Source organism: Panthera uncia, chromosome B4, assembly GCF_023721935.1.
Source record: "Panthera uncia isolate 11264 chromosome B4, Puncia_PCG_1.0, whole genome shotgun sequence".
Taxonomy (NCBI): Eukaryota; Metazoa; Chordata; class Mammalia; order Carnivora; family Felidae; genus Panthera; species Panthera uncia.
In genome coordinates, this window is record NC_064809.1 from 122,584,978 (window position 1) to 122,609,583 (window position 24,606).

At 47.8% G+C, this 24,606-nt stretch overlaps 1 protein-coding gene across 1 annotated transcript; it reads right to left on the minus strand.

The window, feature by feature from the left end:
• Positions 1–698: 698 nt before the first annotated feature.
• Positions 699–24,544, minus strand: NUAK1 (NUAK family kinase 1). Its single transcript, XM_049626228.1, has 5 exons — positions 22,891–24,544; positions 19,753–19,818; positions 10,368–10,487; positions 8,429–8,561; positions 699–4,680 (listed from the first exon to the last, which is right to left on the minus strand). The coding sequence occupies exons 1-5, from the start codon at positions 23,008–23,010 to the stop codon at positions 3,527–3,529; spliced, it is 1,593 nt and encodes a 530-aa protein (XP_049482185.1). The 5' UTR covers positions 23,011–24,544; the 3' UTR covers positions 699–3,526.
• Between the last annotated feature and the right edge of the window lie 62 nt (positions 24,545–24,606).

The window sequence follows — 24,606 nt, forward strand, 5'->3', positions numbered from 1 at the left end:
AGTTCAGTTCATTGCAATTTATTTAATTTAAAAAATAAAAACGGAAACAAAACAAAACGAAAAATGAAAAACAAAACAAAAATCAGTTTCCAATGAAAATACACACACTTTGGGTGGTTATCCAGCTTTTTCCCCCTGTAGGCTGTTCTGGGCTCAAACCAATCAAATGAATGAAAACCAATTTTGACCGGAGCCATAAAGCATGTTGCACCAATTAAATTACACCAATATATTATTATAATACCTTTGAAATGCCTTTCAGACCAATAAATAAAAAAAGACAAATTCAAATAAAAAAGTCAACTTTTTATTACCAAAAAAAAAATAGAAATTAAATAAAAGTCACAACACGGATTTAAAAAAAAAATGTGCAGTCAAGTTTCTCTCTCTTTTTTTTTTTTTTTTTTTTCTTCTTCTTCTAGGAATGATACCATGCCAGTAAATCCCTACAAAACATTTCCAGTTTGGCAATAAGCAGTCAGTCGATCATTCACATTTGTACTCAAGACAGCAGGCCAAAGCAACACTCACCTGAATTCCCCACCCCCCGCAAAGGGCTCCCCATCATCTGAAGAAGCAGCACCTTATAACAGGGATGGAAAGTCAGAGAGCACTTAGCATTTTCATCTCGCCTAGGGTCTTGAAGCACTTCCTGAAAACTGATCATGCCTTAAAATTTACCTGTAAAAAGAAGTAGAATTCTACTCCTTTGGCAGATGTGTAAACTAAGACACCGAGAGGCCCACAGAGGCAGGGAAAGGACCAGGACAGCTGACATGGATTCTCCTGCTTGGTCCACCAGGTCATGAAAGTGTCTCTCACCTGTTAATTCCATGGAAATGAATCGAGCATGACTTCCTTGGTTGGGGATTGACTGGTAGGGATGATAGGACTTAATCAGGAAGCAGGGGAGCTGCTTGTCAAGAGCTCTTCTCTCTATTCCAAGGTTTTCCTTGAAAGGACACAGTCAACATGGCATCTAGAATCACAGGATGTTAGCAGAATGTCGGAACCAGGCAGGGCCTGAGAGACTGGCTAATCCACCCCTCCAGCCCTCGCTGAAGGGAGAATTTAGCCCTCAAAACACTGCAGGTGCCTAAGGCCATCAATTGGTTAGCAGCACACCAGGACTCAGCTCGGAACCTCCACCTCTGGGTGGAGGCTGTCTTTGCCACAACCCACTGTTGGTGTTTATTGACAAAAGAGAACATGCAGGTGTGGGGCTTTGGGGGGAGGGGGAGAAGCAGAGTGATTTTCCTTAATAGTGTCATTTTAGAAGGATGGAAAATATTAAACAAATGCAATCACTTGGCAAAAGGAAAAAACACATCAACCAGTAGGTAGGCGCTATACCTTCGTAGGTGTTATACCTTAAGTCATACTGACAGCCACCAACTAGGCTGGCCGAGCTGCCACGCGTGACGGACCAGCAGTGTGGCAGTATAGGCTGTTCAGAAAAGGTTGCATGAAACGAGACATGGAGTGGGGAGCTCACAGGCTGCAGGATGCCCTCCATGCACCCACACATCCCCCACACACAATTAGCTATCTACAGATTTTTTTCCCTTTGAACCTATACTGGAGTTCAGGAAGGAGGCGGCATTGAAGGAAAGAAAATCGAGAAGCTTCCCGTAATGCACCGCTCAGTTCAACCTGAAGGCACGCACAAGCCACAACCCCAGAGCTAGCGACAGGGGGCAACTGGAGCCATCTCCTCAAGAAAAGGGCACTTTCATTCCAATGACTGTTCTCAGTGCCTTAAGGTGAATTCTTTCTCATCTCTTTATGAACTACTGTCTATTGGTTTTCCCAAAAATACCCCCAAGACTAGTCCTCCTTATATATCTATGCGGCTACCAGAGGTTGGCCATCTTGAATCAAAGGGTTCAATTTTCCCAGGCCAGTAGGATCTGAAGTCATCCCAAATTCCCCAAAGAAACCACTAATTCCATACCCAGTATCTGAAGATGTCCCACTGTGAGACTGACATCTTACCACCGGCAGTCTGGGGGTCGAGAAGTTAAATACTTAGTTATATTACTTTTTAACCGAAGAGTCCTGCTACACCTCTTTCCTACCTCCTCCAGAACCATCTGGATGGCTCCTTGGGAAATGTTCCCTCTCCTGTACGCTTTCTCCCAACCCACTCTGCTCTTTCAACACCTTATTCATTTGAATGGATTCAGCTTTCTTTTCCCCCAAAGCCTAAGAGTTCAAACCCATGACAGAATACTTAGATATGGGCGGGGGGGGGGGGGGGGTTGGTGAGGGAGTACCTTCTGCCTAACTTTCCTTTTCTCATCCAAATATCCCACACCAAACACGAACTCCCTGGAAGCAAACTCACCTGCCTCTGTGGATTCCACACTCGGTGGATGGGAACCCATCTGCTATTAGCAAACAGGGTAAATGGTTGAGCCCGTGACTCCTATGGCAACATCACATCCAATTCGTGCAGGTGAGAACCCCAGAGGCAGCATTCCAGTTAACAGTGAGATGTTAAAGAAAGCGACAAGTTGCCCCCTTGCTGGTGAGGATCAATTTCCATTCATCTGCCCAAAGACCACAGAGGGTCCCGAGCTCAGTTACACACCATGGTTTGACCTCTGATGCCACCAACTTTTTCCCTGTCCATCCTCGGAAGGCTGTGCTGAAGAGCAAGGCAGACATCAGGAAAGAAGTAGCAGACGGCAAAAAAAGCCCCCAAATCACCACGGGCTGACTCTTTCTTCTAAGTCCTTAGCAGTGTTCAGAGCATTCTCCTCTGACCGAAGCCCTGTCTTCCATTCCAGGCAGACTAGCAAATTAACAAAGGTCACACTAGCGGCATGAAGGACAAACACAGAGCCCACAGGATGCCTTGACCCAACACTCCCAGGGCTGAGCTGGGTCCAGGATGGCGACTACGTGGCGTGGGCACTACCACCCTCTCTTTCCAATCCCGTGGCACCACTGCGGTTCAATCACGACACTCCTTCCCATTGTGCCTAGGCGACTCGAACCAGCACCCCCGGCAGCCACTATCAACAGATCACTGACTCAAGTTCAGGTTGCTGAAATCTACTTGCCGACCCCATGCAGTCAGACCAAGCCTGCCAATGTGAGGAGGAGAGAAGCAAGCTCTGAGCTCACCCCAAGCAGACGGCCCCAGGCTCTCTTGCCCCTCCTCCAGAAGCATTTGGATGATGTTTAGGGAGATGCCCCCGCTCCCATATGCTTCCTCCCCACCCTCTTAGCGCTGGCCACCACCACCTCCCCCGGACAGCCGGTCCTCCGAGAGGTGCCTCAAAGTAAATGCCAATTCGGACCCAAATTCTGACTGGCAGCTGGCAGGACTGGCAGAGAACCCACTTCTCCCTTTCAGGTGCTGGCGCAAGGCTGAGGACTTGGCCAAGCAAGATGGTACCAATCCTTTTTCAGTCTATCATCGTGGCCAGCAAAGAGGTAACCAGCTCACAAGCACAAGTCATTGTTCCCACTCCTCCCCCAAAACCCACCCACAACCCACCCCCTGCACCCTGGGGAGCTAGTTAAGCTTGTTGCAGATCTCCAGCGCTTTCTTGTAGACCTGAGTCACATCGTCCATGTCCACGAGGAGGGAGAAGCTGCTGTCTCCCAGCCGGTTCCGGTACCGCTTCAGGTACTGGGGCCGCGGCCGGTTCTGGAGCCCCTCAAAGTCCTGGATCTGGGGGAAGTTTTCAGCAGAGACGCAGCTGCGGATGCGCTGGCGGGCAGGGCGATTCTCCTGCAAGTCCAGCAAGTCGAAGGAGTCGCTGGACAGGACGCTGTCGTCACTGATGACGCTGGAGGGCCGGCTGTAGCTCCGGGAGAGGCCTTCGGCGGGGACGCCGGGCTCCAGCAAGGATTCCAGTGTGGGCATTTCGGGGCTGACGAGGGCCGGGTCCATGGTCCCTGCTGAGTACTTGCTGCTGTGTTTCAAGATGCCCTTCCTGCGGCAGGAGAGGCTGTGGGAAGTGCCCCTGGCTGGGTCTGGGGGGCTGGGGGATGGGATGCTGCTGCCCAGCCCATCGTTACTGTCCAACAGCTCGGAAGATTCGCTGCGCTCTGGGGAGGAATAGTACCCCGATTCTCTCTGCTGGGTCTTCTTCAAGATGCCCTTCTTGGGCATCGTGGCCGACTGCTTGGGGCTGAGTTTACCCGGCACCTCTGCCTCGGGGGAGCTTGGGAGGGGCACACCAGTCCGACACAAGTCCTGCTCCATCTTGAAAGCAGAGGGCAAGGCAGGGCTGACCACGCCTTCGATGAAGCCCGTGCTGTGGGAGCGATGTTCGCTGTTGCTCCGCTTCTTCAGGATCCCTTTGGGCCTCTTGGAGCTCAGCTTGGATGGGCTTTCGGGCACCGAGTCCTGGCCAGACTGGGCAAAGTCATTCTCTTTCTTGGACTTTTTCAGCGACCGCTGCCGCTCCAGCATGACTTCTGAGGCCCCGGGTTTGGCCAGGCCCTTCATTTTGGCTTCAGCCTCGGCCTGCAGCCCCGTGGAACGGTGATGCCAGTCGATAATGCGAGCCAAGAGCGGTGACTCGGAGTTGTGCAGTGCGTCACAGTCACAGACGCTGCTCTTGTAGCCCCAGTTCACCCACCAGTGGTTGGCGATGTCCTCAATGGTGGCCCGGCGATCGGGGTTCACCATCAGCATCCACCGAATGAGTCCTCGAGCGTCTGTGGGACAAGAGAAGAAGAATGATACGTCGCACGGAAGCCTTTGGCCTTGACGGGGCCACCACTGTAGGGGTAAGGAGACCCTACTAGGGAATGGGAGCCAATGTCTTCCAGACAGTACATCAAAAGCATCATCAGGACGCAGAACCACAGGCCAGTGCATTGTCACATCTTAGCACGTTTTTCCATAGAAATAAAGGAATGTCCTAGAACTACCAAGCTCTCCATCAGCTCAGATCTTCATTAAATGGGGAAGTCCAGGTAACCAGAACAGATTCCAGACCCGACCCCAAGCAGGCCCCATCATTCCTTCGGTGGCTATCGTTTTACCAAAAGGGAAAACAGGTGGAGGTTACCGAGGCTTTTCTTTCGACCTCCAAGGTAGGCTCGTGGAAACACACCATGCTCAAGGTCATGGGGAAAGTGTGTCAGCATGAAAAGGAAACTGAGGGCTGAGATGGTGAGAAAAAGGCTCCTCATCAGAGAAGGAAAGACAGAGAAGGGTGGAGAGGGGCTCACATCTGGCATACCTGGGCAGGGAGAGGGGCCATCCCCAAGGCTGGCCTGACCCCGGGCCTTGGCCAGGTTCTGAGACCCACACCCTGTGAGCTCACCTCTTCTCCCTCTCTGACATAAGCTGACGCCTACTGAGCTGTCAGATCCGAGAGCTCATCTAGATCTGCTATCTGCTTATAGCCTGGCTGAGATATACCATGTGCAAATCTCTGCTGCCAGAGGATTAGGGGAAAGGCCCAAAGGGATGTTGAGGAGGCCACAGGAACCAACTGACTCTCACAGCTTATAAATTGACTTTTCAGATCAAACTGTGCTTCCCCCAATGGGAGTTGAATTAGATCCTGGGAAGGATCTAAACTTCCCAGGCCCCACCTCCCCCTCAGCAGCTTGTGTAGGCTAATGAGTAGCTGGTGGGGGCCAGGCAATGAGACCAGGGGTGAGCTACACCCCTGAAAAGTAACAGGATGATCGTTCCCTTCAGACATTCAGGAAATATCTTCTAAATTCCTGCAATGTGCCAGGAACTGTGTTTGTGTGTTGGTTAGCCGATGAGGCAAATAAGACCACCGCGAGGGTCACCTGGAAATTTCTTAAAAAAAAAAAAACAAAATAAAACAAAAAACACCAGGCTGGCCTATTTAAATAAATAAATAAATAAATAAGCATCTACATATATACATATATGTATAACACAGTAGTCAAGAGTCAACCCTCATTCTTCACCTTCTCCTGCTCACTAAAATGGATTTGTAACCCCAAAACCAATACCTGGCCACTCTCCCTGTCATTTGTATACATTTGCAAAGTGGCAAAAATTTGAGTCACCCCCAGCCTGTATGTGTGTTCCCAGCTGAGTTCGAAGGAGGTGATGACGCCCTGCCTTCTTCTTACCCTCATACTGTAAAAATGTGTACTTTTTACAGCCTGTAATAGTCCATTTTTTTCCATATTTTTGTCCTTGTTTTTTGGTGATTTCACCGTGTAAAATGCTCCCCCCCCCCCACCATAGTGCTAAAGCACTGTCTATGGTTCTTAAGTTCGAGAAGGCTGTGACACACCTTATGGAGAAAATACGTGTGTTAGATAGGCTTCATTCAGATAGGAGTCATAGCGCTGTTGGCTATGAGTTTGATGTTAATGAGCCAATAAGATATTTCAAATGAGGTGTCTTTAAACAGAAATATACATAAAACAAGATCATATGCTGATCAGTTGACAAAAATATTGTGACCAGAGATTGAACCCTGTATTTCCTCTCAGAGTCGTGCTTCAGTATTCACTACCTCAGTGCTCAGAGCGACTTTGTAGAATGTAACTACTGGGAAGAATGAGAATCCATTGTGTGTGTGTGTGTGTGTGTGTGTGTGTGTAGCATGTCTATCTATGAAGGTCTGTGTTAACTACATTTCAAAGATGTGCACAGACTTTCCATCCACACATGACCTTCTCCTATCAAGGGATGAAGCTTATGACCTTGGCTGCTTTGACCCACAGAACATGGCAGAAGTGACATTATCTGGCTTCCCGGTGCTGACATGAAAAAGGCCTGGAAGCTTCTTCTTTCTCTGTCTTAAGAGCCCTGAGCTGTCATGTTAGAAGTCTAGGCTTCCTCCTGGAGAGAGAGGCCTGGGGAGGGACTTCGTGGAGGGGAGCCCACGCGGAAGGGCAGTGAGCAGGGGTCATACAACCAGACCCAGCCAGGTGGCCATCTGAATACAACTGTAGGAGAAACCCAAGCACGGCCAGGAGAGCTCTAGCCAACCCAGGGAATCGAGAGATACGGTACCTAGTTGTTGTTTAAGCCACTGAATTTTTTTTTTATTGATTACTGAATATTTTATTTTGTGATTCAATTTTATTTTGATATGAGAAGAAAAATCAGGAATTGAATTAGATTTGTTATCCAAAGTAGTAAAACAGATCAGAAAAACTTCATGAAAGAAGAACCATTCAGAATCCTTCATGACCCAGCTCGTCTATTTTCATCCTAAACATACAAAGAAAAGAGCTAATTCAGAAACCACTAACTAGCTGGATGCGTTTTGATAATTGTTCGTGAGTAAGAATATTAGAGACCCAGCTCCTTCTAAACCCTTACGTAGCTACTATTTCTCGAGGTGTGTATAGTTCTTCTCTCACTTCTGATCGGTAACTATAATTCATGAGAGAACGCCTTATTCTGTAAGAGTAAATGTCCCCTGCTTTTGTATATTCAGCTCAGCTGAATTTGTTAGTGCTGTCTCTTACAGGACAACTGGTTAGGGAAAAATTTAAAAACTGGATATATTTAAGGCGTATAACATGATTGGTATACATACACATAATTAAATGATTACTACAGTCAAACCAATTAATTCATCTCCTGACATAGTTAAACTGTGTGTGTGTGTGTGTGTGTGTGTGTGTGTGTGATGAGAGCATCTGAAATCTATTATCTTAGCAAATTTCCAGTATAAGAAAGAAAGAAAGAAAGAAAGAAAGAAAGAAAGAAAGAAAGAAAATAAACCACCAATTTACTTGGAGTGGTGGGAGGAGGGGTAGAGTTGCTATAGCAATAAATGATGCAATAAATGATGCCAAGCGCCATACCACATGCCCCTGGGGCACAGCAGTGAAAAAGAGCGGTTGCCACCCTCCTGGCACTGAGTCTAGTTGAAGGTGGTTTATATGACTGCATGGGCTAGAAAGGACTTCATAGGATATCTCTTCCAAAATTAAAAAAAAAAAATTAATGTTTACTCATTTTTGAGAGAGAGAGAGAGACAGTGAGCATGAGTTGGGGAGGGACAGAGAGAGACAGACACAGAATCCAAAAGCAGTCTCCAGGCTCCGGGCTGTGAGTACAGAGTCCGATGCAGGGCTCGACCTCATGAGCCATGAGATCATGACCTGAGCCGAAGTCAGACGTTTCACCGACTGAGACACCCAGGCGCCCCTCTTCCAAAATTTTAATTAACAGTGGAGAGACTAAATCCAAATGGTAAGGGACTTGCCCAGGTTCGCGTAAGCAGGACTCCTAGCCTGCCTACTGTATAGAGCATTTGCTCTAGAAATTCCATTTGGGAAGGTTTGGGCAGAGCAGCGTTATCAAGCCAGCTTTGCCAAAAGGCAAAAATCTGAAGAGGAAAAACAGGAGACTCCTTATAGACATTCAAACAGAAGCAGCAAGTGTGAGCAAAGGCAGGACAGCCAACCACTCCGCTCGACCTCTGACCCTCCAAGGGCACCGCACCTGAGGGCTGCGTGGGCTCCCGATACTCTCCACTGCTGATCTGCCGAATGAGGTTTTTGTGATCGAAACCATCGAAAGGCATCGTTCCATAAACGAGGGTGTAAAGCAACACGCCCAGGGCCCAGCTGTCCACCTGGAGCAGAGAGACAGGGTAAACAGGAGCTCAGAAGCAGGTTCCAGGATGCCTTCCAATCCATCGGCCTCACTGCCTGTGAGCAGCCACCCACAACGACCCCAGGAACTGAACGTAGCCCCTGGCAGACAGGTTTCCACCCGCAGCCTGACAACTATAGGCAAGGCAGCTGTGGGCTGCTTCAGAGCCTGACCTTTCCATTTCCAACAGAGACCGACAGTACCAATCTACGTGAGAATTTTCTTAAAAAGATTATCTTCTTGGATCCTCAGTATAATGTGAAATAGGTAGGGCCTGGATTATATTCAACCCCATTTGACAGATGAGACTACTGAGGCATAAGAAAGCCAAATGATATTTCCCCAGAGCCCCTCTCTGCCAATGTGATGGGTACAAGACTGGGCCATAGGACCCTTCATTCTGAATCCAGGAATCAATTCCTTCCTGCACCTTCTTCAGATGGGTCAGGGGCTAAAGACTCAAATGCTTATGAGAGCCAGGCACGCAACAAACATGAACAAAGCAAGAGAGAATCTGGTGTACGACATGGAGCACTGGGGACGGAGACAAACTGTAGAGTGCATCGATCCACCTTACAGAGGCAGCCTCCCCTTGGCAAACTGCTTCCACATAGCCAGGCGAGCCCAGCACTGCCAGATCCTCTGGTTTTTCAGGAGAAGTCAGAAACTGGACTTTGATGTGAAATCTCCCAATTATTAAAGGTTTGGTCAATTTTCTTTTAGAAAGACTAATGTGGCCAAATAAAGCCTGCTTGCTGGCCAGATCACAGGCTGCCAGCTTAGAACCTTGGGAAGAGATCATCGAAGATCAAAGAAGCATTTATTACCGCTGATAAATGTAGTGTGTCAGGTTTTTAGAGTTTCGTAAATTGAGTCTGATGCTCCTTCCTTACACTCTTATTTTAGAAAGACTTTCTCTTCACTACAATTGGTAGGGGGCCTTGGCATCCTTCTTTCACCCTTCAGCCCTGCCTTCAAACACTCTCAAACAGATAAATATTTGGAAGGAAACATTTCAACCCACTGAGCAGCTGCTATTTAAGGGATAACCAGCGGGTGGATCTCTCCATAAAGAGAACCTTCCTTTTAAAGAGAATAATCACTCACAACTCACGCATTTTCAAAATAGCATTTACACATACGCATCTCTCACAGTGGCCCTGAGAGCCTTTAGGCATATAAAGAAATAAACACATTTCTCTTGAATTAGAAGGTACAATTAAAACTGTAATTCCTTAATCAAAAATACATGCTGTCAAAAATACATGCTAAAAGACAGTCACTGCAGAGTTAGGGGTTTGGTGGTTTGTTTTTTGATTTGTTCCAACAGGGAAAAACTAAAAACAATCTGTCTAAATCTAGGGAAGTGATTAAGTTATGGTATATTCATACAATAAAACATGTCTTTATCAGAAACCGCGCTTTTAAGTAATAACAAATTTAGAAAATGTCACAATATGATTTTAAGCTAATAAAAAGCCAGACACACATATGTATACACATATACATAATGACTGCAATTATTTTTTGAAATGCAGAGATCTACATTGGAAAAAAGTCTAAAAGAGAAGTCACAAAAATGTTAAGGTAACTTTATCTTCTGGATTTCTCAAATTTTCTCCCAGGTGTCTACATTATGGCTTTTATAATCATATAAGGAAAAGTCTTCTTGCATGGCATGCTTTTTTGTTTGTTTGTTCTTAAGTATTGCTTAGATCCAATTCTCGCCCTCCCTCCTCCCTTTCCTCCCCCACCTCCACCCCCCACGCACCAGCAGCTTGCTCACCTCTGGCCCCCGGTAAGGTCTCCCATTGACAATCTCAGGAGAAGCGTAGAGCGGGCTCCCACAAAATGTTTGCAAGAACTTGTCCTTCTGGTACAGGTTGGAAAGCCCAAAGTCAGCAATCTACAAAGAGAAGCAAGGCCAAGGGGGGCCTGTTAGTGTTCCAGTGAATGTCTACATTAGATCATCTGAGCACGAGGGCGCCTGCGTGGGTCTGCGGCTGGGTCACCATTCTCTCTCCGGTCCTTAGTCTTCATAAAGGAAAGAGTCCACAGGACCGGGCCAGGGACTCCCAGCTGCAGTCCCTGCCACCCACCACAACTCTGTCACATCCGCCCACTACATGCTCTCTTACTTACTCAAAATTACTCCCCGCGTGGCCTTTACCTTCACTGCAGTTTAGGCCTGCCCTGAGAAACACCCAGGAAATCACTGGCTTGATGTTTCTGATGCACAACGAAGTACACAACTATTAATCTGGAAACCGCCCATCTGTGGCCCGGCTAAACTCACTCTGCACCCACAGAGCGTATCACACTTTGGAAAACCCCGACCAGTGCCGCTGATACCCCGGCATTTTCATCTGCCCGCACTCTGACCAGAACCGTATTTTGCCAAACCTTGTGACCCTAGATGAAATGGACCCGGAGCCCTGGATTTTGAGTCATTGTACAATCAGGCCAAGCTCTGCCGCCAGCCCTCTGTGCGACATGGAACAGGTCCCTTAGCTACTCTGAGTTGAACCACCAGAAAATGGGAACCCAGGATCCTTTCCTGTTCTGGATCACAGGATTATTGTGAGAATTTAAAAAAAAAAAAAATCAATCCAGATGAGAACATGAATGTAAACCTTTAAGTCTTCAAGCTCCACGCAAATGTTTTACCTAACCCTGTTTCTCTGGTACTGCACATCCCTTAGAATCACTGTCTTCTGTCCTGGTTTCACTACCCTCTATGGCAGTACTCTTCTCTGTGTGTGTATGCGTGTGTGCATCATGCATAAATATATACATCACATAAATACACACCCATATTTACAGATATTGTACATTTATGTACGTATATATACACACATGCCGTATATATAACTTTCCCTTGCCTGTTAGACTCCAGTCCCCGAGGCAGGTTGCATGTTCCACGTCTTCCCTCCCCACCCAACGAATACTTGCCACGCCAATAGGCAAAATATTTTGAAAAGCACAAGGTAATTAATAGAAAAATGAAGAAGGTGGAGGAGGAGGTGGAGAAGGAGGAAGAGAAGGGGAAAAGGAAGGAAGGAAAGAGGAAGGAGAAAAAGAAGGGGAAGGGGAAGAAATTTGCACCACTTACTGGACAACCTCCAAGTATCGAGCACTGTTCTGAGCACTTTCCCCTTCTCTAATCTCATCCAAAACCCCATTTACACAACAATGCAAATGTACTTCATGCCACTGAACTGTGCAGCTAAAAAGATGGTTAAAGTGGCAAATTTCATGTTATGGATATTTAAACACAATTTTTTAAACAGATGAGGAAACGGGTTTAAGGAGATGAGGTGATGCATCTCAGGAGAGCGGACTAGTAGGCGGCCGTGGAAACCCCGTGCCTCTAAAGCTTCAGTCCACTGCGTGCACAAGACCACCCCCCGATAATCTGCAAGCTTCACCCCAGCCTTCCGAGCTGAGCTTCTGCCATTCTCCAAGCCGATTTCCATTTGGGGCTTATAAATAGGCTGAGTGATTCACATGCCCAGAGCTCAGCCTGGCCCCAGTGGCGCTGAGGCTCTGTCTTGAATGCAGCCCCCAGAATAAGGCTATTTTCTAAAAGTTGTCCCTGAATGAATGAATGGAATGTCATTGAAAGCAGCTGGTGTATAACCACGCTCAGAAAACGCATTCTCTGGGCTCACATTGCACTTAATTGCCCTGAATTCCACTTTCTTATCAAGGCCTCCGATTTGCTTGCAGGAAGTTGGTTGGAAGCTTATGAAGTGTGCCCTGTGGATCAGGAAAGGAAGGGAATGGCTGGATGCCCTGGGGCCTGCCCCGAAGTCCCAGGGCTTCGGCCTCTGCAACCACAGCCAAGGCAAGGTGCAGACACAGCGCAGTGTGCGTCCCGAGGAAAACATATCCCCTTCCTACCCCGCGATGTCCACGGTTGCCAAATACATGCGTGAGAGGCACCCACCACCATGGCGTGCAAATCCCTGCACGCACACACTCGCACCAGACTTCTCTAAGTCTGGGCACCCTTGCTTTCTGTGCAGCTGTCCTGAGAAGGATGTTTATGTTAGGGACCCCTCCCGTCCTCTCAGACTGATGCTTATCAGCCTTGCCCAGTAAAACTGTCATTGCCACTGACAGATTTATAAAAATGTAGATTAGCCCCGTGTTCTTGGCACTTCAACGGAAAAGAAATATTAATCAACACACACACACACATACACAGAGTTCTTAAACCTTGAACCACCTAAACTTAGGCTCCAGCTCTAAGATTTCATACCATTGGGAGTGTCTATCGACTATAAGAGCAGAAATGGCCACTGGTTAAAACTTCTCAAAGCCTCAATTTCTTATCTGTAAAATGGAGGTAGGGAGGCGCCTGGGTGGCTCAGTCGGTTGAGCGACCCGCTTTTGGTTTTGGCTCAGGTCATGATCTCAAGGTTCATGAGATCGAGCCCTGTGCCAGGCTTGGCACCAACAGCAAGAAGCCTACTTGGGATTCTCTCTCTCTCTCTCTCTCTCTCTCTCTCTCTTTCTCTCTCTTCCTCTGCCCAGCTCATGCTCTCTCTCTCTCTCTCTCAAATAAAATAAAATAAAATAAAATAAAATAAAATAAAATAAGATAGAGTTAGGAACAGTACCCACCTCCACAGTGTCATGGTGAAAATTACATGACAAAAAGTATGTAAAATGCTTAGGACAGACATTGGCACAGAGTTGGGCCTCCATAAATATTTGCTCCCCACCATTAAATCTGTATCCATAGCTTTATCAACCTCACGATATTCAAAACAACACTGGCTTTCCAGTTCAGGAAATTATTTAAGGCCCCTTTTTCAAATTAATACACTTTTTACAAGTGAACGGAACAAAATAAAAATATGAAGTAAAATAGCACAGAAGATACGAGGGAAAGGCAGAAACCATGAAGACAGTGTAATACAAAAAATCTGGGAAATTTGAAAAACCTGAAATTTTGGAAATAGTGATTTTAAACATAATAAAACAAAAATAACCGAATTAAAGTCGTATTTTGCCGACACATCAGTAACCTTTGGAGAAGGTAACTACTTTGAATTTTTTCTGGTGATGGGCTTGTTCTGCCCCGTATCGGCTCAAAATCACGTCCCCACACTGGGCCAATACCCGTTCAGCCTGGGCCCCAGAAAAGAATCTGAGAAGACAACATGCAGGTCCTTAATTTTTGGAGTTTTTGTTATTATCAAGCCATTCTAGAAGGATGTCCTGCTGGATAAAAATCAAAGGTAGAAAGATACGGTAGGAAGTGATTATTCACATTTCCAAATAGCCTCGCGACAACACAGATGCACTTTGAAGACTCCCAGCTAAGTGAAACAAGCCAGACACGAAAGGGTAAATATTATATGGGTCCACTTATACGCGGTACCTAAAGGGGAGGGGCGGCAGTTAACCCTGGGTCTCTGTGAATAATTGCTGTGAGCTCACAGGATGAAAAAGGAAGTATCTGCTTGCCGGTGGGTAAACGATGGGGGAAAATGCTGACGAGGAGGGTGTTGGAAGCAATGGTCTGACGGTCATTTGCAGTGTCTAAGAGGAACTGCAGCAGACTGGACAGATCAGAAGAATCTGGGGCTGACCGTGGACGTGGCACTGGTGGGACCTGCCACGTAACTCAGTTTCCTCACCTGCAAAATGGCACTAATAATAGAACCCACCTCGGAAAGCTGCTTGAGAGAGAAGAACAGGCACGAGACGCCCTTGGAATAGTCCTGGGACGACAGACTCTAGATTACAGCCATCATGATGTTGCTGGTGGTTTGGTCTGCTTAACAATTGTTTGCTAAGAAACAGTGCCCACCAAAGAGCCAAAGGGAAATTACCATCACCCGCTTCTGGAATAGGCATGCCCAGGGTGGGAGGCTGTTCTGCATGACGGGAGAAGTAAGGGATGAAGGGTTTGAGGGTTTGGGTTCAAATCCCAGCCCTACTGATTACCAGCACTGAGTTTAGGCGGTTCGTTAATCCTTCCCTGCTCCACTGAGGTCCGCGGGTCAGCAGCTTCCGCACCAGCTGGGAGATGACCAATCCCAAGTGACCTGGGAAAGCTCTTAACTGAGAGCACCTCCGAGAAGCAGCTTCTCAGGGGATGCTAATGAGCAACCCATCACGGCTCACCACGCACTCGACTGGGGCGTCCCGACACAGCTGCCCTGGCCATCATGACTCCGGCAGCCTGGCCGGTGGCTACCAACAGCTTTTGGAGAGTCCCTCCTAGGAACAACTGTCTACAAGCTGCCTCCAGACAAGGCAAGGCAGACTGAAGCAAAGGCCAAGAAAGTGCCTGTGTGTGATGCTCGCCTAGATTTGGGGCAAAATTGGGTAGTAGTGGTAGAAGGCAGAATTTATCAGGTGCCTGGGTGTTTAGAGTCCGGCGGCCTTAGGTTTGCAGCCAGCCCCATTGCCAATATCAGCTGCAGGAACCTCCTCATCTGTAAAATGGGGATAATCAGACCCACCCCAGTGGAGACATTCTGAGATCCAAATGATGTAAGGCATGTGGCAGGTCCGGCACAGGACTCCAGCTTCTAGCAGAGGCTCAATGAAGGTCACTTTCCTTTCCCAGCCTCTGTGCACTATTCTTGTGCTTGCTGCTCCTTCCCTGCAGAAGGCTGTCGGCACATTTCTATCAAACTCCCACCCATCCTTCAAAACCCAGTTCAATCACCACTGCCTCAGCAAAGGCTTTTTGGTCCTTTTATAATTAACAGAATCACTACCTCCTGCTCAGCACTTCCAGAGCACATTATACGGGCACTATGAGGCACATAGCAAGGCCATCTGGTCCTGCCAAGAGAGGATCAGGGAAGGCTTCCTGAAAGAAGAGGCATTCAAGCTGAGACTGAAAGGAGGGGTAGGCAAAGAGCAGTGGGAAGAGCATTCCAAACACAGGGAACCACGTGTGCAAAAGCCAGATTGTCCTCACCACCGGACAATTACATTCTATATCTGTTCGTCTGTTGCTTGTGTCCCCAGCTGGAATTCTAGGTCAAATTCAGTACCTTATCTTCCTCACTCACCTCTATATCCTTCTCATGGCTCATTATGCTGGTTTAACAACTGTGAGATTCCGAGCTCCGAGAAGATAAGGACCTGGCCCTCTGGTTCACGCTTAAATCCCAGCATCCAGCACGCGGCCAGGTACACAGTAGGAATTTAGTACATGTCTGTGGTCGAATATGTACTGCCCATAGGACATAACTCAATTTGCTCAACAAGTAAGTGCGGAAATAGATGAGTGAATGCAGCCACGCACGGAGACACGCATATACACAAACACACACGTAAATGGGTGAGTGAACAAATGAACAGATTAATTAATGCACAAATGCAGAGTTCTCACGCGCATGTAATCAAAGCCCAGAGGCCATATCCTGAGCTGCCCCATTTGGCCTTGTGAAGCCTCAGAGATTTCTATCTCATCTTAGCCCTAGCCATTCAAATTTCTTTTCTTGTCCGCAGCCGCTTTGAGTCCATTGTCATCAGGGGCAACAGGCCATCTCCCCTATGCCCCTCTACTCTGAGCCCTGGGAGCTCACCAAATTCCCAGCCCTCTTTGAGGAGGCGAGCTGACCCCAGTGCTTGGACCTCTTACTTCAAGGCATTTTTACAGGACCCTTCTATGGGAATTGTCAGCATTCCATTCTCCCAGAGAGTGGGATGTGAATCTGGCCCATTTTTATTAATTGCAAATTACTGCTATGCCGGGCGTCTATTTTAGTAGACATAGGCTTACTCCACAGAGGCTTTAACAGGCCTCTCCGCAGTACGGAATGCAACCCAAAGAGGCACATTGCTCTCATTCTTTCTGCCAACAGACTATGTGAATATTTTTAGAAGCCACGCCCTCTCACAGTGGCCCGATAAATAATTTCCAGTGCCAGATGTGCCCTTTGCAAATCAACACCAGGCAGAGAAGAGGGGACAACGAGTTACCTGGCTCGCACCAAAGTGCAGCGGCATGGGTCACATTTAAACCAGTAGCATGCTCAGAGGCTTCCTGGGCCAAAGCCCCCCTCCCCCCACCCCCAGCCTTGGAATCCCGGAGAAGGAATCGGAATCGAGGCTAGGGAGGCACCAGCGGGGGCTGTGAGAGGGACCTGGCTGCTCTTATCCCGCTGGCTTTCTCCCTCCGGTCCAGACGCTGATGCCACGGGCTCTCCAGAACACGGAGGCCGGTGTGTGGTCATGTGTCTGCTGCCTCTGCCACCAATGCCCTTTCTAAGTATGTTTCCAGCAAAGTGCTGAGTCAGGAAGAGAAGAGCAGGCAGATACAGCCGGAAGACAAATCAACACCAGCTGAAACGTATTTAAAAAAAAAAAAAACCTTGGGAGTGCGTGTGAAATGATGAAAGAGAATTTGCCCAGAAGTCAAACATGGGAGTTGTAATCCTGGCTGTCATCCTTTCACCCCAAACCCAAACAGCTTAAGGGTACCCGCTGTGTGGCAAGTGCTGGGCCATACTCTGCAGAAACAGAGACACAGAAAGCCCACATGGATTCACTGCACATGATCATGGGCATGTCACCTAGACCTCCTGGGCCTTCATCATGCAAACAAGGGGGTCAGAAAATGACCCTCAACGTTCTTCAAGCTCTAGGATTCTCAGATCCTAGCAGCATCCCTTGAACAAGCAGAAGGAAAAATTCATGTTGGGGAATGGGGAGGTTTGGTTTCTGTGCGGAGGTGGGGGGGAGGGGCGCGCGTGGGCCCATGCTTGTGTGTTTCACCTTGGGCAATGCCAGGAGTAGAGATTCTTAACGAAAAGACAAGGAAAAAAAACATGACCGACAGTTCAATTTTATTAACGTTCTGTGGGTCTGCTATGCACCTACACAAAGGACAGGGAGCGCAGACTGAAGGGCTCAGTCCTGGGAGCCTTGAGGCCCAACACCACTGCCCTATGGCTCATTTGCATGAGCCATTCCCCTGGGCTCCTGCACCATTGTTCCCAGAACAATTGCCTTCAGAATTCTAACTATTCTTCTCCTCCATTGGGAAATTCTATGACTCCATAGGAAGCTATGTGCCTTATCACTTCTGGGACTACATCATGGGACCAAGAGGTCACATTGTCCCACAGAAGCCAATCCCCAAGCCAGAGGCTCACATTCCAGGCCTTGTAAAGACTACATTTCATTTCGAGAGCTCCCAGGGCAGGTGGCAGGATGAATCGCTGAGAAAGTTACTAGGATGGAAGGCACAAACCCTTAGAAATGTGTCCCTTGGACAAGAACCCAATTATCTAGCCATGGCCTGGCCACCACTCCCCAGGACCCAGGCACCTTCCCAGCAGCTGACTCCCTGTTCAACGTCCTCTCGTGGCCAACCATTTGCACAGGTGCTTCGGACACGAAGACCTGAGTGCCAAGTGCTCTGAGTATATATGGTCTAAAATCCTCATATTTGCCATGGACTCTCCAGGACTGGGCACAAGTCATGGCACATGGTAATTGCTCAGGAAGTACTCACTGTAAACTTGGACAAGCAGACAACAACCCCCAAAGACAGGACCAGCATCCCTACTGGACAGACAAGGAAACTGAGGCTTAGGCAAGTACTTTATCCAAAATACTGCCATTAGTAAGGGGCAGAGTTGCAGTTCAAATTCAAATTCCAGGCTACCCAACTCCGAAGCCGCCGCTCTGAACCCTGACTCACTGCATGGTGCTCAGCAATGTATGAAGCTACACACGGGGTATCTTGCTTAGTCCTCAAAACAAGCCTGTGAGCATCACGGTTACCCCGTTTTATAGTCATAGAAGCAGGATGAAGTGGCTTTCCCGATGGCAAACAGCTAGTAAGCCATGCAGGACAGAATTTTCCAACCACACAGTCAGTGCTCCAACGAGAATAATCCAGCCACTTTGCCAGAAAGGGAGAGACCTTGAGACTGCACCGCCTGATCCTAGGAAGAAATTGTTTGACCAATTGTTCCCTTCTTATTCTGTGGACTAACACAGAAATGTGTGACCACAGTCCACTACTCGCAAAAACAAGACGTCACCTTAACAAGGCTTCTGGGAGCCTCTCAAAGGATGATGCTAACCCATGGTTGCCACCATGATCTGCAAACAGAATCCAAACTCCAAGAGAGGAAACAGTCTCCCTGTGATGCACCCCCTCAAATGAAAGCAACAGCAACAAAAAGAGGGGACGATGCGAGGTCATTCCCATGCTTTGTCCCGGGACCAGGGATGAGGCACTAACGTCACCAGTGGCCAATTAGAGGGATCCCCTGGTGGCGGGAGTACTGAGGCCATTTCATAATGAAACCCATGCGGCGGGCTCCGTTTATTTTGAAACCGTATTTGCTTATTTTGCAGACGTGATCAAAAGGACATTCAGAGAGCTCCGCAGGAGGCACTTGAACCCCGTTGGCCGGGAGAGCTTGCTTCAGCTCCAGCGGCAGCCAGCAATAACACTCTCCGTAAAAGTACGCCCATCCCTTGATGGTATGCTCCTTCCCGGCAGCACAGGCCATCATCCCGTCTGGCAGCTGCCCAGTCCCAAGGCTGGCTACGGGGGTGGGAGGGTTGGGAGGGCGACGGAGGCGGCATGGCAGTGACAGGAGGGTGGCAGGGAAGGAGTTCCAACTCTTCCATAACCTGGGACCCTGCTGGCAACTCAAGCATTCAGGAGTCACGCAGACATGGGCTCACACCCCAACTCCACTACTTACGGCTGTGTCACCTTGGGTTGGTTACTTAACTTCTCTGTGCCTCACGTCCCTATCTGTGAAATGACGTAAATGACAGTGCCCGTGTCACAGGGTTGGGAAGATTAAATGAAAGTGATATCAGGCAAGTTGCATATCAGTAACATGTGCAACCTGTTACTGTCCTAAGTGTTTTTATGGAGATGATTATAGACCATGAGCTTCCTGGGGACGGGGACTGTATTGTAGTCATCCCAGCGTGAAAATCAATGTGTGGCATCCAGTTGGAGCTGGAGAAATGCTTGTTGAATTTCAGTGTTGGAACTGAACTGATGGCTTAAGCCCCATGACTGCCTGCACCTGCCTGCCAGGGCAGGACCCAGCAGCCTCCTGATGCCTGACTTCTGGGCTGCAGCCTGGGGCTGCTTGAGCCCCACCAGCCACAATCCCCAGGCTCCGTATTATCAATCAACGAGACACGAGCTTTACCTTAATATTGCAGTTGTCATCAAGCAGTATGTTTTCCAGCTTCAAGTCCCGGTGGACCACACCGTTCTGAAACGAGAACACAGGCAGGGGACTGAATGGGATGGCTGGGATGAGATCAAGAAAGAGGGAGCAGGAGCCGGGGAGCAAAGGGAACGATTTGACAGATTAAAGAACTGCGCCAGCCCGGTGGTCTTCGCCTCCATCCTTCAGGGCCTTTCTCACTGTCATGAAGCTCTCCGCCAGCCAATGACCAGGGACAGGAGAGCATTAGTCACTTGCTGTGTGGTTAAGGGAAAAATGACTGGAATCCATTCTCCCTCAGAGCCTGTAAAACAGCAGGGGGATTCTTTGTCGGAATGTAATTCCACTTTGTGAAAGAAATATAGTCGCAGGCAGGGACAAACAATGTCTGTCTGTAGTGTGCTTCCCAGGGAAGAAGCAGATATCTCTGCTGGAGACTCAGAAAGTGGGGCTCACAGACCTGGCTTGTCTGTCTGTCTGCCTGCCTGCCTGCCCAAGGCTGGAAAGGGGACTTGCTCAATCTATTCTGACCCATGAAACTAATCCAGATCTGTTCAGAGCAGAACAGTAACACCCCCATGGAAATTTCCTAAGCAGCTGGGAGGGAAGGTTCAATAAGTCCCTCTCTGCTGGCAGGACTCAGGTGATGGGAGGCGGTGGGAGGGGCCAATGAGACCCTAGCCACTGGACTGACCAAAGCGGGTTCCTGCCATCCTATGTGACCTTTCCATTCAAGCCAACTCTGGCAAGGCTGGACGCTGAAGTGCAGTGACAGGCTGCTAGCCTACAGAGGGTGAAAAGCACTCATTAACCAACAGACTGCTGGTCTATACAGCAGTAACAACTAGTACTCATGATCCTTTGTAAAACCCAATGATCTTTTAAAGAGGTGGGTGGGCGTGGGCAGAGAGGTGGAACGGAGACAACCAGCTACATTGGGCTGGGTGCACAAACAGCAGGGAGGAAGTTTTTAATATCATTCGGCATAAAGGGCATTTGCAATCGAACCTGCTGTTGTAAGCAAACCAACTGGCTAGAAGCTCTTAGTGTTTCATTCAAGATTTCTTTAGGGGAGCCTGGGGGGCTCAGTCGGTTAAGCTTCAGACTCTTGATTTCAGCTCAGGTCATGATCTCACGGTTTGCGAATTTGAGCCCCCACATCAGGCTCCGTACTGCCGGAAGCTTGGGATTCTCTCTCTCTCCCTCTCATTCTGCCCCTCCCGTATGCACTCTCGCTCTCTCTCTCTTAAAGTAAATAAATAAACTTAAAAAAAAAAAAAAGATTTCTTTAGTTCAGAATCTGGCATGTTTATAGTTGGTGCTTTATGGTTTATTTTCCTTTCCATCTGACAGTTCCTAATATCCCCAAAAGCACTGGCTGAAGACACAAAAGTTGTATTTCTGCTACGCTTTTTCTAACACAAAACTTCAAGGATGTGTTTTGAATTCAGAAATATACAAACCAAGGCTCCTGGAGGAAAGATACAGAATACAAGCTACCCCATTTTTCTCTAGTTTTAAATATTGGGAGTAGTTTGGTTTATATTATTGCATTCTTAGTTTTCATAGTAAGATGGAATGAGTCTGATAAAGCCCCATTGATACAAAAGCCTAAGTCTTCACCCACTACAGATAATGAAAATATGATCTGTAGTGCTTTAAGATGATGCCTGATGATAAAGCATAAAATACTGTTTGATCTGATCGGTGCCTTTGGAGTCAGCAAAGTGAAGTCCAACAGTGTTCATGTGGATTAAAGGTTTTAGATTTGAATTATCAAATTTTTTTCAATTTTTTTAATGTTTAATTTGAGAAAAAGAAAGAGAGAGTACCAGCAGCAGAGGGCCAGAGAGATAAGGAAACAGGGGATCTGAGGCAGGCTCTGTGCTGACAGCAGAGAGCCTGATGCAGGGCTCAAACTCCTGAGCCATGAGATCATGGCCTGAGTGGAAGTCGGCCGCTTAACTGACTGAGCCACCCAGGCGCCCCTGAATAATCATCTTCTAATTACTTACAGAGCCACTCTCAATTAACCAGAATATTTAACAAGCCAGAAGGCCCCATGTGGCAATCATTTGAATGAAGAAGCTGACTCTATTTTGGACGCCATGTTGGATTCAAGTCACTATTGTCCTCAAAGTGAAAGAATGTTCCTGAAATAAACAGCATGAATAGGATGGGATCATGATTAACATAATTAGTAACAATGATGGCTGAAATACGTCTTGGAATCATTTGTGCCCTTCATTTCCTTCTCCAGAGACAAAGGGTACCCAACCTGGCTGTATCATGAGCACATCCCATTAGGCGTGTTGCAATAAAACGTACGTGTAGGTACGTAACCTTTGTGGGTGTAACCTATGTGAGGAAAGATACCGAGAGCACAGGAAGTTCACAACCAGCGGCTTAGTAACTCCACTTCTGGAATATCCCTCAGGTAAATCATTCAGATGAGTGGAAGAGGTTAATATATAAAGATAGCGATCACTACAATATATTAACCAGAAATTGGAACCAGCCTAAATGGCCAACAATCACAATAATTACAGAGAATTTTTAGTAATGTGGGAAAATGGTTTACATTAAAATACTAAGTGAAAAGGCAAGACACCAATATAAAAAATACACATACTGTGGTGCTCTGGATCCTGGAATGGAGAAAGGCCATGGGGGGTGGGGGGGGCGGTGAACTGGTGAATTCTAAATAAAATCTGTAGTTTTGTTAACACCAATGCCTGAATGTTAGTATCTCGGTTTCAACAAACGTACTGCCGTAATGTCAAATGTTCCCATTAGGATAAAAGTGAATGGGCAAATGGGAGCTCTCTGTATTATCTTGGAAACTTTGCTGTACCTCTGAAATCATTCAAAGTAAGAAGTTCGAATTAAAAAATAGATGTTAGGAGTAGGAGGAAAAAGACTGGAAAGCAATGCACAGAAGTGTCACTTGTGGGCTATGCCTGGATTCTGGAATCACGGGGGATGGTGATTTTCTTCTATTTTATAAGCTCTCCATGCATATGACAATGAACAGATATCACCTGAATTCTATGAAAAGGATCATGTGGCACCATCAAAACCATCTGTGAGCAAAGCCCCGGTGGGGCGCAGCCGTACCTTGTGACAATAGTGCACGGCGGAGACGATCTGGCGGAAGAAGTGTCTGGTCTCCCTCTCGCTGAGGCGTCTCCTCTCACTGATGTAATCGTACAGCTCCCCCTTGCTCGCGTACTCCATGATGATCACAATCTTGTCTTTGTTCTCAAACACTGTGGGGGGAACGGCAACACACAAACACCCTGTTTATCCAACAAGCTCACTTATGACCGCAGAGGGTGCGAGGGAGGACGACGGAGATGTCACTGAGCAGGGGCCAAGAGACAGCAGTCAGGCCATTCCACGTCACGAGGGGCTGGGCGAGTGTTCCGGCCAGGTAGATGATGACATCACGCTATTGTTACTGGACACACCTCTGTAACCCTAAGGGAAAGGTGTCTCTCTCCTCCGATGGCCCCCTGCCCTTGATCAGGATCATTTTCCTAAGCCCCGCCCACCAGAACAGCCCCCTGTACGACAAACAACTACCATCCATTAACCATTCGATATGGACCAGCGACCTGGACCTCACGAGCTACTCTGAACCCAAAATGGGTGGCTGGACTTGTCACCTCTTTGCTCAAAACCTTCTAGACTTTTCCATCTCACTCAAAATAAAACCCAAAGTTCCAAATGTGGCCCACCAGGTCCTGTGTGGTCCTGTGGACCCTTCCCAGCCCTATTCCGTGTATTCTGCATATTTATTGATTTAGTCACCCCCACTAGAATGTAAATGAGGGTTGGTCTATTTCATTCACGGCTGTATCCCCAGCACCCAGAGCGCTGACATGGGAGCTCAATGAACAATTATCGAATGAGCGAGCTCAATACTTCCTAAATGCGTTCTGGACAGTTACAGTAAATAATTACATAGCCTTTACTCTGTGCCAGGCGCCTGTACGGTTTTGAGTGCCCCACATGTACTGACTCATTTAGATCTTACAGCAAACTTTCAGGGAAATACCAGTAATTGAAAAATGAGGACACTGCGAGCGAGAGAAGTTCGGAGACTTGCACAGTTTGGCTGAGCTGCCAGACTGGGACACGGCTCACCTCTGGCTTCTGGCCTTGGTGAGGACCCGTGATGACATAGCCTAATGTGGTGGCATGTCAGGACCACTGCAATCCCCCCCGCCAGGCTGGGTTCCCTGACTCAGCCCCTTCCTACTCAACCCCCACACAACCAGGGAACTTGTTTTCCAAAACACTTGTAACCGCTTCTCTCTCCCCAACCCTGATACTCTCTCTAGCAGTGATGTTCACACTCTGCCAGACTAAGTCCTTGGGAGGGAGCATCAAGCAGATGCCCATGGGTGCTGGTCAGGGGAGGCCACAAAGCACAGGCACTAGGTCCTCGACACCACCTGCACCAAAGCCACTTTGCTGCTATTGGGCTCCACTGGGCTTTCACAAAGATGGACATCCTTTGAGCAAAGACAAAATAAAGAATAATTGTTTTGAAAGCCATCACTCCCAAGGGACATGGTATAAAAACCTTTGTAGGGTACCCAAGACCGTCCCTGAAGGACCCCTGCCTACATCCCTCCATCTCATCAGTCTCTACCATTCCCCCATCAGGCCCCTGATGTCCACCAGTGCTGGACCATTTGTCGTTTCTCACAATCTCTCTCTCTCTCTCTCTCTCTCTCTCTCTCTCTCTCCCCCCCCCTCCCCCCCCCCCCCCAATGACTGCTGTTTCCCACCTCCTTCCCCCTGCCTTTACTCCTCCCTGTCTTA

Bases quoted from the DNA above. Each gene is read 5' to 3' on its own strand.
- NUAK1 (XM_049626228.1), bottom strand. From the start codon at position 23,010: ATGGAGTACGCGAGCAAGGGGGAGCTGTACGATTACATCAGTGAGAGG. The intron at 8,562-10,367 runs GTGAGCAAGCTG...TCTCTGCTCCAG, and splicing joins GACCTTACCGGGGGCCAGAG to GTGGACAGCTGGGCCCTGGG. The intron at 4,681-8,428 runs GTGCGGTGCCCT...CTTGTCCCACAG, and splicing joins GGAGCCCACGCAGCCCTCAG to ACGCTCGAGGACTCATTCGG.